Here is a 12,398-nt window from a genome sequence, read left to right on the forward strand (position 1 = left end):
CGAATGAACGGACCAACGAATAAATGTACGAACAAATCAATAAATGAACGAACAAATTAATAAAAGGAATGAATGAACGAACAAATTAACTAACAAATGATTCAGTGATTGAATGAATAAACGAACGAACGGACAAACAAACAAATGGATGAACGAATGAATAAAAGAATGAACAAACAAATAAATAAACGAATGAATGAATGAATGAATGAATGAATGAATGAACCAACTAATCAATGAATGAACAAATCAATTAATGAATGATTGAACGGACCAACGAATAAATGTACGAACAAATCAATAAATGAACGAACAAATTAATAAAAGGAATGAATGAACGAACAAATTAACTAACAAATGAATCAGTGATTGAATGAATGAACGAACGAACGGACAAACAAACAAATGGATGAACGAATGAATAAAAGAATGAACAAACGAATGAATGAACGAATGAATGAATGAATGAATGAATGAATGAACCAACTAACCAATGAATGAATAAATGAACAAATGAAAGAACGAACAAATGTATGAACAAACACACGATTAAGCGAACAAATAAATTAACGAATAAATACATAAATGCGGTTTATAACCCTTTTAAAATCTTTCATGTAGATGTTTCTGCTGTGCACATATATATTTTTGTATGCCTATCATTACTTTGATGAACATGTGCTCTTATTAGCTGATCAGAATGTGTTATCTTTTTTGAGCTTTACAATTTTTTGGCTCTATTGTAAGGCCTCATTCAGAAAACTGATTCATTCTCTGTGTGTCCAGGGGGCGACAGATCTGGAGAAACAGCTGGAGGTGCTGGAGAGTGAGAACCAGCGGCTCAAACAGGAGCTGAAGACCAGTCACACACAGACCAGCTGCTCTGCTGCCCGCTGCCCTCACAGCCAGGTAAACACAAACACACACGATGGCTTACTTCTGTTGTACTGAAGTGACCATATTATACTAATATTGTTTACAAAAATTGCAGTACAGCTTTACATCCATCCAAGGCTTAAAACCATAATCATAATATGCACTGCAGCGTCTGTGGTTTTCTCACTTTGTCTGTTGTTTAAATAGTTGGTTTAAGGAAGCGGTCTTTCTAAACCCTCCCATTTTGATAGCCTCCCTTCTTCTGATTGGTCTGATCATGCCCAGTGTGCTGAGTCTGGTCTACCACTAAGAGCAGTAGTTCCCAATCTGGGAGTCACGACCCCCACTAGTGATCCACAAAGATTTATAATGGGTCACTACAGTTTAAGGGTCAGACGTTCAAATTAAACAGATACCAATTTGATGTTAAAATAAGTTGCCAGTTTATTTAGCGATTGTATTAACCTTTGTGCGCATAAAGCTGTAGCAATAGTATGGTGTTTTTTGTTCTCTGTGTGTGTCAGGATGTTGAGGTCCTGCGGGGAGAGCTGTGCCGTAAGGATGAGCAGTGGCGTGAGCGCGAGCGGCGTCTGGCTGCGCTGGAGATGCAGCTGCAGGACAGGAGTGCTGTAGTAGAGGAGCTTCAGCAGCAGCTGGAGGAGGCGGCGCAGCGCAGACATGAGCTCCAGGAGCAGCTGGAGGAAGCATCAGGACACCGAAGCCTAAACGACGAGCAGCTGAACACACGGCTCTGTGACGACGAGGACACACTGCGTCGACACACTACAGTGCCACAGGTCAAGGTGACATAATAATGATATTGATAGTCATTTCAAAGCCTGTGCATTATAGAGGCTGTATTAGTCACAAATGTCATGAGGATGTCTTAAAGTGCGTGTGAAATCCAAATTTACAATGTTTATTGTGCTAGCACACATTGTTAATCTTTAATTAACAATTAATTCATGCTAAAAAAGTTAGGTTAGTCCACTGGGGGTAAAAGGTTGTTTTGGTAATTTTCAATCAAAGTCTAAGCATTTTGCTTCTTGTTTGAAGTGGCGATTCTTCTCCTTTTTTTTTGCACAGGCAAAAGGGTTAAAAAGTCTAAATGGTTAATGCTGGCAACTTATGATCAACAGTAAAAAAATACCCAGCAGGGAAAACGAGCAACAATGAAGAATGCATCATTATAAGGCAATGGAATCAAAAAATGTCATTATAATATAAGTCAATGAGGCAAAAACAGCCCTGAAAATAACCAAAGATTAGTTAATATGACCAAAATGTATTGAATTTTTGACAATTTTTAAAACATTTTCCTAAAACGTGTGTCAAATTAAGATTTGCCACCAAAAATCATTCCATTTGCCAAAACGCAAAAATAATTGTGCCCAAATTTAGACTTAAAATCTAAAAATAAAATCTAAAATAGAGTGGAATGAAACGTCATCAGCAGCACACAAGGGTTAAAGTGTTTGTTTGTTTGCTCCTTCCTGCAGTATGTGACGAAGACGGTTGAAGTGGAGTCGGCTCAGTGCAAGCAGGCTCTGATGGAGGCTCAGGCTCGTAACACGGCCCTGCAGGAGCAGCTGAGTGTGCAGAGACAGCTGCTGCGGGAGCTGGAACAGCAGCTCCACGACTCCCAGAGAACCAGCAGTCAGCTCCGACAGCAGGTATCACTGCACTGACCTTGTCCTGGATGATCATGGTGATAAATAAAAAAAAATTTACATTTTAAAAGTTTAAATATTATAAACCTAGGGATGCTAGCATTTTTGCAGCCGATATGAGTACCAATTCCTTGTCATGGTGATCAGCAGATACCGAGTACCGATTCTGATGCTTTAAGCCAGGGGTCACCAATCTTGGTCCTGGTGGGCTGGTGTCCCAGCAGAGTTTATAAAAGGGACTAAGCCGAAAAGAAAATGAATGAATGTTATTTGGTCATTTGTTGCAATAACAATAATAAACTCTGATAACGCATTTTCTCAACATAAAAAAGAAGGTTAGTTTTAAAGGTCTCAATAGTTTTGTTTTCTGTATTTTTTCGTTTAATTGTTGAGGATTGTGTGAATGGGATATTAAACTGGAATTGTATATTAAGTAATATTTTTACATTACAGTTTTTTTATGAATTTATGCACGAAATGAGCAGTTTAGTTCATATTAATTAGCATTTAAAATTCTCTTTATTTTGGAAACAGCTACACAATTACGTTCTATAATGCTTAATATTACAGTCCCACTTTTAATACATTTTTTTAGACAGATAATATTTCGGTGACGCAGTGGTTCACAAGGTAGTGCTGTCGCCTCACATCAAAAAGGTCGCTGGGTCGCTGGTTCGATCCTCGGCTTAGTTGGCATTTCTGTGTGGAGTTTTAATGTTCTCCCTGTGTTCGCGTGGGTTTCCTCCGGGTGCTCCGGTTTCCCCCACAGTTAAAGACAAGTTAAATTGTACGTAGTGTGTGTGTGAAAGTGTGTGTGGATGTTTCCCAGAGATGGGTTGCGGCTGGAAGGGCATCCACTGCGTAAAAATGTGCTGGATAAGTTGGCGGTTCATTCCGCTGTGGCGACCCCGGATGAAAAAAGGGACTAAGCCGACAAGAAAATGAAGGAATAAATGAATATTATATTTCACGTTATTTCACATATTTTGATGCCTAAAATTATGTAGAATTTGATACCTATAATTATAAGGACGCATGTTATTTGGCTGTATGTTGCAATAAACTATTTTTATTAATGTAAAAATGTATTTTACATTATGCTGTAAATTTACCTACACATCAGCATTTCAGTATTTCCTGTCAGTATTTTGAGCATGATAAAAATCATAGACTCGAATACCTCTGTAAAGGAGGTGTTGTATCAGAGCAGGATGACGCTCTCTTTCTCCTCGTACGCTGCAGCTGAGGACGGATCGTGCTCGTCTCTACGGTCTGCTCTCCAAGGCGGTGGGTGGGGGAAACACAGAGGTCACTCTCAGGCTCTCAAAGGTTGGCCAGGTTACTCTGCAGGGGTCAGAGGTCAAAAATGTATCATGGGTCAGATTACATGAAATCAATTTTATTTTTTATATTATCTCACAAATGTTAATTCATGTTGGCTGATGCTCATTTTTGACCTACAAAACCCTGAAACTTTGCAGAGTAACTCGCTCACATGCCCCTCAGGGTCATAATTATTATATTTAGTGCAGTATTGATGTCACCCCTGTTGTGTTCTGTACTTGTACTGATGGTGTGTGACCCCACATGCCCTTTCCATGTGACCAACAGCCTCCCCATCCACCCCACAGCTCCTCTTTCTCCTGGCTAACATTGCATTAGATCAGTCTAACAAATCACTCAAGCCAGTATAGATGTCTACATTAAATCTGTGTGTTTATTTAGCAATTAGGTGAGAAGTAGTGATTGACCATTATGAATTTTTGAATTCTATGAATGGTGATATTATTTAGTAGTCAATATGTTTAAGCATATAATAGTGATAGTATGCTATAAATATTGATGTCCCTATTCACTATTTGTGTATGCATAAAATAAATGTGTCCGGTTGCAGTTGTTGTACTTTAGTTGTTAAATTGGTTTTAGTCATAATCTAAAATTACTTTGACATTTAAATATATTGTTCAGCTTTAAAGCAAAATTCCTATGATGCTTAGCAATACTGAGAACACGCCTGTATCTATAGTAACTAACTCTGTGTTTGCTCCCGATTTCAGTGTACTAGAAACTAAAAAGTTAGTTTCGTTTAAATCCAAACTGCCAGTCATCGTTATTTGCTGCTACAAGGGAAAACAAAAAATTATTATTTAACATTTTCAAATTCTCTTGAATAATTGTCATTATTTGTTTTAGAGAACTGAATGGTAATGTGATATATAATAGTCAATATATTTCAGCATATAATTGTGATAGTTTAGTATAAATAGTGGTCTTTTTTGCACTACTTGAGTACTAAATTAATTGCATAGTAACTTCTATGATTTACAGTTTTTATTTACATTTTATAGATTAATCAGTTTCTTTTTTTTTTTAAGATATAATTAATACTTTTGGATTTCCCAGAGATGGGTATCCGATGCGTAAAAACATGCTGGATAAGTTAGCGATGAATTCCGCTGTGGCGACCCTGGATTAATAAAGGGACTAAGCTGACAAGAAAATGAATGAACAAAAAAATAAATGAATAATACTTTTGGGGAAAATTAGAAAAAAATATATATATAAAATTGAAAAAATAATATATATATATATATATATATATATATATATATATATATATATATATATATATATATATATATATATAAAAGCACACACAGTTAAAGTCAAAATTGTTAGCCCCCTTTGAATTTTTTTTTTTTATATATTTTCCAAATGATGTTTAACAGAACAAGGAATTTTTCACAGTATGTCTGATAATATTTTTTCTTCTGGAGGAAGTCTTATTTGTTTTATTTCGACTAGAATAAAAAAAAAATTTTAATTAAAAAAAAAAAAAAATTAAGGTCAATATTATTAGCCCATGTAAGCTATATTTTTCAATAGTCTACAGAACAAACCATTGTTATACAATAACTTGCCTAATTACCCTATCCTGCCTAGTTAACCTAATTAACCTAGTTAAGCCTTTAAATGTCACTTTAAGCTGTATAGAAGTGTCTTGAAAAATATCTAGTCAAATATTATTAACTGTCATCATGGCAAAGATAAAATAAATCAGTTATTAGAGATGAGTTATTAAAACTAACAAAAAAAAAATTCCAAAAGTGTGTTAAAATCCTGTTATAAAATTTATGGAAGTGTCAGCGCAGACAGGCTATGCTTAATTTTTATCGAATAATTAATACAGAATGGTAAATTTATGCACTATGCTGTTTGAATATCATACAAGCATAGCTTGTAGCAAGTTTAAAAATTTCGTAAATGTATCTCAGTGACAGATTTGTTGTGTGTTTGTGTGTTAGATCCTGATGTATGAGGGTGAGATGGAGAGGGCTCAGGGGCAGCTGGAGGCAGAGATGCAGAGTCTGGAGGAGGAGAAGAACCGCGTTATCGAGGAGGCTTTCATCAGAGCTGAGAGTGAGATGAAGGCCGTCCATGAAAACCTTGCAGGTAAAGACACTGTTTAATTATAAATGTTTAATATACAGATTAAAGAAAGCTTTCTCGCTATTAAATGGCTTTATGTCTTTATGTGCAGGTGTGCGGATGAACCTTCTGACCCTCCAGCCGGCCCTGAGAACCCTCACCTGTGACTACAACTGTCTCAAGAGACAAGTGCAGGACTTCCCATACATGCTGGAGAAGGCCATCGCTGAGGCCAAGCAGGAGGTCAAATCACATCCAGATATTCAAACACATCAGCCTGACTGCAGCACGACAGCTAAAACAGCTTTATATATGATTACAGATCTGCCAGGTGATCGGAGAGGTCAGCAGCGCGAACCAAGAGCTGCTGCGCAAATATAAGCGGGAGATGAACCTGAGGAAGAAATGCCACAATGAACTGGTGCGCCTCAAAGGTGAGACCGCAAAGCATCTGGAACATGTATAATTGTGAAAATGCGAGCATTAGGGGTGTGAGCTGGTTCAAACACTCATGAATGATAGTTTTTGTTTTTAATTTAGTTTTTGTTTAAGGCCAGTAGAAAAAATCCTTAGCATTGAACCCTGCCTTTAAGAGATTATTATTCACAGTTTGCATCCCTGATGCTGCGTTCACATCAGACGCGGAACGCGCATCAAGCACGAGTGATTTACATGTTAAGTCAATGCAAACGTGCAAATAGACATCCTGCGGCGCGATACGCTCGAATTGCGCGAATGATGCTGTGCGAATAGCGCGATACGCGTGAGGCGAATTGAGCGTTTCGCGCGAATCTCTCGAGTTCGAAAATCTGAACTTCAGCGGACATTCGCGCCGCGTTAACCAATCAGAAGCTTGCTCTTGTGAGGGCGTGATTGTGACGTAGAACCTATTGATGGTGTCCCGGGGGAAATCCTTTAGGCGACACCAACAACAAGTCATCAAACTGGGCTTGGCTCAGTCAGAAGCACTGCTAAAAGCCTCCGTCATCCAGGTTCAGTTTTCTAGAGGAGTTCATAAGCTCACAGAGCTGGATGCACCTCTGAAAGGATGTAGTGGACTCAGACACGGTCCTATACGTATTGACGCTGTTTTTCAGCCTTCGTAAAGTACATAAACACTGTTATTTTCTTTATAAAATCCATGTTAGCCGTTTAGCAACGAAGCTACAGTCACCGGGCAGACAGAAGCCCTGCCCATCACGCGAATCTGCGTCTGTTCTGAAGCGGATTTCACGCCTGACTGAAGCGGGGTTTGACGCGCGAATGAAGCGAGTAAACTCAAATGTTCACGCGACAATTTATGTGCGAATAGCGCGATTTATCCGTGTGTTCCGTGTCTGGTCTGAACACAGCATTATAACTATGTAGTTGGATTCATTGTGATTTTATAAAGACTAAAGCTTTTTTTTTTTTTTCAGGAAACATTCGTGTGCTGTGTCGAGTACGTCCAGTGTGTGCTGGAGAAGCCGATGCTGCTGACACCAAAAACCTTGTGACCTTTGACCCAGAGGATGACGCTGTTCTCTACTTGTCCAACAAGGGCAAACTCATGACCTTTGAACTCGACAAAGTTTTCACCACTCAGGCCACTCAGGAGGAGGTCAGTGTCACCAATTCTCAAATAGTTTAATTTTTTTTATATCAATCATTATATCTCAGCATCTCTTGTGATTGGACAGGTGTTCCAGGAAGTGCAGTCTCTGGTTACTTCCTGTATTGATGGCTTTAACGTATGCATCTTTGCTTATGGGCAAACGGGCTCTGGAAAGACCTACACTATGGAGGTATCTAACTGCACTGCTTATTACCAATGATGGTTGTGCATTTTTATTTGAGCTGTTTTAAATGTGTTGTATGCATATAAACACAAAGGTTAGGAATTAGTTGAATTTTCAATGTTTTTGAATGAAAGTCTGTAAGAATTATAAATATGCAGAATACAAATACTGTGAAAGTAGCAGTGAAATTTGGTTAAAATTAGTGTTTTTGTGTTTGAATACAATTAAAAATGTAAATAAATGAAATGCTGTATAAAGTATAATCCTTCAGAAATCATGCTGATAATTTATTATAAGATTAATTATTGTTATTGAAAATAGTACTCTTTTATAATTTTATATTAGTGATGATGAATAGAGAGGTCACAGAACAGGATGTATTCAAAATATAATCTGCATTATTATTTATCTTTACTGTCATTGTTTATTGTTTTCATTGTAATACTTGCTAAAAAATGTACTAATGTATTGTGTAAATGTTGGGTATTGATAGACTTGCTTTTTCATTTAATAATATTTATAACGCTGTTACATGTCATCTTTAGAAAAAAAATTATAATAGTTCAAATTAATACCAAATATTTAATTTCAATACATAATAATTAATTCCAATAGTGATACTTTTTAAACATAATGTAGTTTCTTTTTTAAAGCTTGTCAAGAGTATATATTTTTTTATACATGATATAATATGATAATAAAATAAAAATTACCATAATAATCAATAAAATAATAATAAAATTATTTATAAAGCATTCATAGATACCAAATAATTAATTTCAATAGTCTATGGTTACATTTTCAAAAATCATAATGTAATTTTTTCTAAATGTAAATCTCGTCAAGAGTAGCTTAACATATAAACATGATATAATATAATAAGCATTACCTATTATAAAATTATATATAAAGCATTCATTGATTAAATACCAAATAATCAATTCCAATAGTTTATAATTATACTTTTAAACAGTTTTTGTAGTTTTTACTACATTTAGATCTAGTCAATAGTAATATTATTATATTATTATACATATATATATATATATATATATATATATATATATATATATATATATATATATATATATATATATATATATATATATATATATATATATATGATATAATGTATATCTTTACACATAATAAAATTAAATATAAAGCATACATCAATAAATAATTAATTCTAATAATTTTTAGTCATACTTTCAAACATCATTATGTTTTTTTTTTTTTTTTTATAAATTTAAAGCTAATCAAGAGTAGCTTTATATATAAACATGATACAATATAATAATCTTTAATATATACACTAATACAACTGTAACGATTATGTCCTGTAGGGCATCCCTGAGGATCCGGGCATTAACCAGCGTGCTCTGCGGCTGCTCTTCTCTGAAGTGTCTGAGAAGAAGCCAGACTGGGACTATAAGATCACCGTCAGCATGGTGGAAATCTACAACGAGACACTCCGGTGAGAAAAAGACACTCATAAAGAACCACACAATCAAGATGTTTCCATCTACAGGCCCACATACACGCACAGGTTTCACGACAACATGTTCCTAGTTCCAGACTAGGACTGCACAATATTGGAAAAATATGCAATGTTGTTTTTGTTTTTGAGTACTGCAATGACAATATTTCTTGTGTGATAACATTTCCCTAGAGCAGTGGTTCTCAATTCTGGTTCTCAGGCCAAGTTAATGGTCATTACATTTTTGACTATAGTTTATGATGAGATATTAAGTTTGTTTGTTCCACTCATTGTGTTTTATTAGACACAAGACTCACTCATATACATTTACTGAAAGGAGAATTTCCCCCAAAATGTCAATATTCCAACAAACCAAAATGTTCAACGTGTGTATATATATATATATATTTAAATTTTTAGCTTTTGTATTATTTATTGCTTTTGATGTCTTTTTTATTTTTATATTTTTTTATTATTTTAGAAAAATGATATTTTTACAATGTTGTAAATTTGATCTGGTTTTGCCATTAAATAGTCAGAAGCGGATATGGCAATACATTCAAGACTCTCATTGTGTTTTATTAATGTCTGCACCCACCCCAATCCTAAACTGACCCCTTACAGTATTAAAAACTGTATTTAATGTTCTATGTGTTCACAAATGATGAAAATACGACTAAAACTACGCCATATGATGTCACAAAGAAATATGATGATGATGATGATGATGATGTTGATGATGCAACAGCTATAAATGCTTTACTTCAGCAGATTCAGCTCCTTTATATAATTCTCCCAGTGTCACTGTTTTTTTGTTTTTTTTTGCTTGCGTGTTAAATTCTACTGGTCATCAGTTATGTAAAATCAGATTAGATTTAAAATCTCTCAGACCATCTGTAAGACATAAACAGATCACACGTCACGCTTCCAGATCCCCTGACTCAGTCTGACTCTCATCCTGTCATGCACTTTTCCCTCATCCTGCCTCCTGCTTTATTGCATAACCCTAACAGATGTGAAGGTTCTGATTTGGTTTGCCTTTGATTTCTATGGTTTTAATCTGTGCCCCACTTTTATGTCACTTCTTTTGCACGAACAGATAAAGTTGATAAATGCTTTTTTTGTTTATCTGATTCCAAACAGGAACCTGCTGGGTGACAATCCTAATGAAAAGCTGGATATAAAGATGTGTCCGGACGGCAGTGGACAGCTGTATGTGCCAGGACTCTCAGAGTTCACAGTCGAAAGCGTGGAGGACATTAATAAGGTGACCACATGAAAACCTGACGTCACGCTATCCTCTAGAGCAGAAGTGGGCAAACTCTGTCCTGGAGGGCCGGTGTCCTGCATAGTTTAGCTGCAACACTAATCAAACACACCTGAACATGCTAATCAGTGTCTTCAAGATCACTAGAAATCTATAAGCAGGTGTGTTTGATTAGAGTTGGAGCTGAACTGTGCAGGACACCGGCCCTCCAGGACAGAGTTTGCCCACTTCTGCTCTATAGCAATGTTTTAATCCAAATATATTCACAAATGTAAGAATAAAACAAGAGACAGCAAGGTACACACTAGCAAGTATGTTTGGACCTTTTTATCAGGTCTGATTGGTTGGCTGGTTTTAGCTGGTCGACCAGCCTGGTTTTAGAGGGGTTTTGGCCATTTCCAGGCTGGTTTCCAGCCCTTTTCAGCCTGGTCTTAGCTGGTCAGGCTGGAAAACGACCTGCTAAAACCAGCTTAGACCAACTTAACCAGCCTGGTTTATAATGGACATAGCTGGTTTAGGCTGGCATAGGCTGATCAAGCTGGTTTTAGCTGGTCATCTCCCAGCCTGACCAGCTAAGACCAGGCTGGAAATGGCTGGAGACCAGCCTGGAAATGGCCAAAACCCCTCTAAAACCAGGCTGGTCAACCAACTAAAACCAACCAACCATCCTAGGCTGGTTTAAGCTGGATTTTTCAGCAGGGTTAACTAAGAAGAAAACATTTCACACCTAAAATATCCTTCAAATGATTCTAAATAAGAATAATTGCATTTAATTCAAGGTGTTTTTGTTACAGAGTAATGATACAGTTAAGGGTTTTGATTAGGTTTGTTTTGTGATTTAATGTCCTGTTATTATATAGACCAACATAAACTCACTTCAGTTTACTTATATATCTACTCGCTGACCTCTGACCCTGCAGGTGTTTGATTTGGGTCACATGAACAGGGCAACAGCGTGCACTAATCTGAACGAGCACAGCTCTCGCTCTCATGCCCTCCTCATCATCACAGTGGCGGGATTCAACTCTTCAACAGGCCACCGCACCTCAGGTACACACACTACACTCGCACACTCTTAAAAACAGCTCAAAATACAATATTTGATGCACCACTCCTTTCCTCTCTATCCTCAGGTAAGCTGAATCTGGTGGATCTGGCTGGTTCTGAGCGCATTGCCAAATCCGGTGCTGAGGGCAGTCGTCTGCGAGAAGCTCAGTGCATCAACAAATCTCTGTCGGCGCTGGGAGACGTCATCAACTCGCTGCGTTCCAAACACTCACACGTGCCCTTCAGGAACTCGCGTCTCACGTACCTGCTGCAGGACTCGCTCAGCGGAGACAGCAAAACACTCATGATGGTGCAGGTCTGAACGATTAATCACACATTTACAGAAAAACGACCGCACACACCTGTCAAGAGTCAGTTATTTCAAGCCACAAACTAATAATCAGTCCTCCAAAGAAGAAAACAAAAATGGGAATACAAGCACGAAGTTCCAAATGTTGCGATGCAGCATCTACTGCAGTATTTCATTGAGCAGTCTAAATTACTTAAAGGTTCAGTGAAATTAAAACAATGTTTAGATCTTAGTATCATTATGTTAGTCTTAAGGATATCTATAAGCTAGTGCAGAGGCGTTGCTAGACATAAAGCTCAACTGGGGCACAGCACCCACTCCAAAAAAATGCATAAATAAATAAATGGACTTTAGTGCAACAGTAAATATAAAAATAATCGAATATAAACACAAATAGCACCTCAACTTAAAATTCCCGACAGGCAATCCCAAGTATATTTCACAATTTGCTATGACAATGTTGTCATCATCAACTTTATAATACCTCTAGAGCGCAGACATACTCGCGCTATCCGCTTCAAGCTGCTTTCATGTTCTGCTG

General features: G+C 36.8%; 1 protein-coding gene across 50 annotated transcripts in view; it reads left to right on the forward strand.

Moving 5' to 3' along the window:
* Nucleotides 1-12,398, forward strand: part of kifc3 (kinesin family member C3) — a 65,935-nt gene that overhangs the window by 46,088 nt on the left and 7,449 nt on the right. For 16 of the 50 annotated variants that reach the window (XM_068214958.2, XM_073929656.1, XM_009293855.4 and 13 more), the window contains 13 exons: nucleotides 787-909; nucleotides 1,401-1,679; nucleotides 2,376-2,549; nucleotides 3,789-3,875; nucleotides 5,852-5,999; nucleotides 6,088-6,218; nucleotides 6,298-6,409; nucleotides 7,394-7,575; nucleotides 7,655-7,759; nucleotides 9,100-9,230; nucleotides 10,377-10,500; nucleotides 11,421-11,550; nucleotides 11,634-11,863. In XM_068214958.2, coding sequence (XP_068071059.1) covers nucleotides 787-909; nucleotides 1,401-1,679; nucleotides 2,376-2,549; nucleotides 3,789-3,875; nucleotides 5,852-5,999; nucleotides 6,088-6,218; nucleotides 6,298-6,409; nucleotides 7,394-7,575; nucleotides 7,655-7,759; nucleotides 9,100-9,230; nucleotides 10,377-10,500; nucleotides 11,421-11,550; nucleotides 11,634-11,863 — 1,956 coding nt within the window. The remainder of the gene's footprint in view (nucleotides 1-786; nucleotides 910-1,400; nucleotides 1,680-2,375; nucleotides 2,550-3,788; nucleotides 3,876-5,851; nucleotides 6,000-6,087; nucleotides 6,219-6,297; nucleotides 6,410-7,393; nucleotides 7,576-7,654; nucleotides 7,760-9,099; nucleotides 9,231-10,376; nucleotides 10,501-11,420; nucleotides 11,551-11,633; nucleotides 11,864-12,398) is intronic. The other 34 variants (XM_073929655.1, XM_073929658.1, XM_073929662.1 and 31 more) reach the window with 3 other exon arrangements.

Source organism: Danio rerio, chromosome 18 (assembly GCF_049306965.1).
Source record: "Danio rerio strain Tuebingen ecotype United States chromosome 18, GRCz12tu, whole genome shotgun sequence".
In the NCBI taxonomy this organism is placed as follows: Eukaryota; Metazoa; Chordata; class Actinopteri; order Cypriniformes; family Danionidae; genus Danio; species Danio rerio.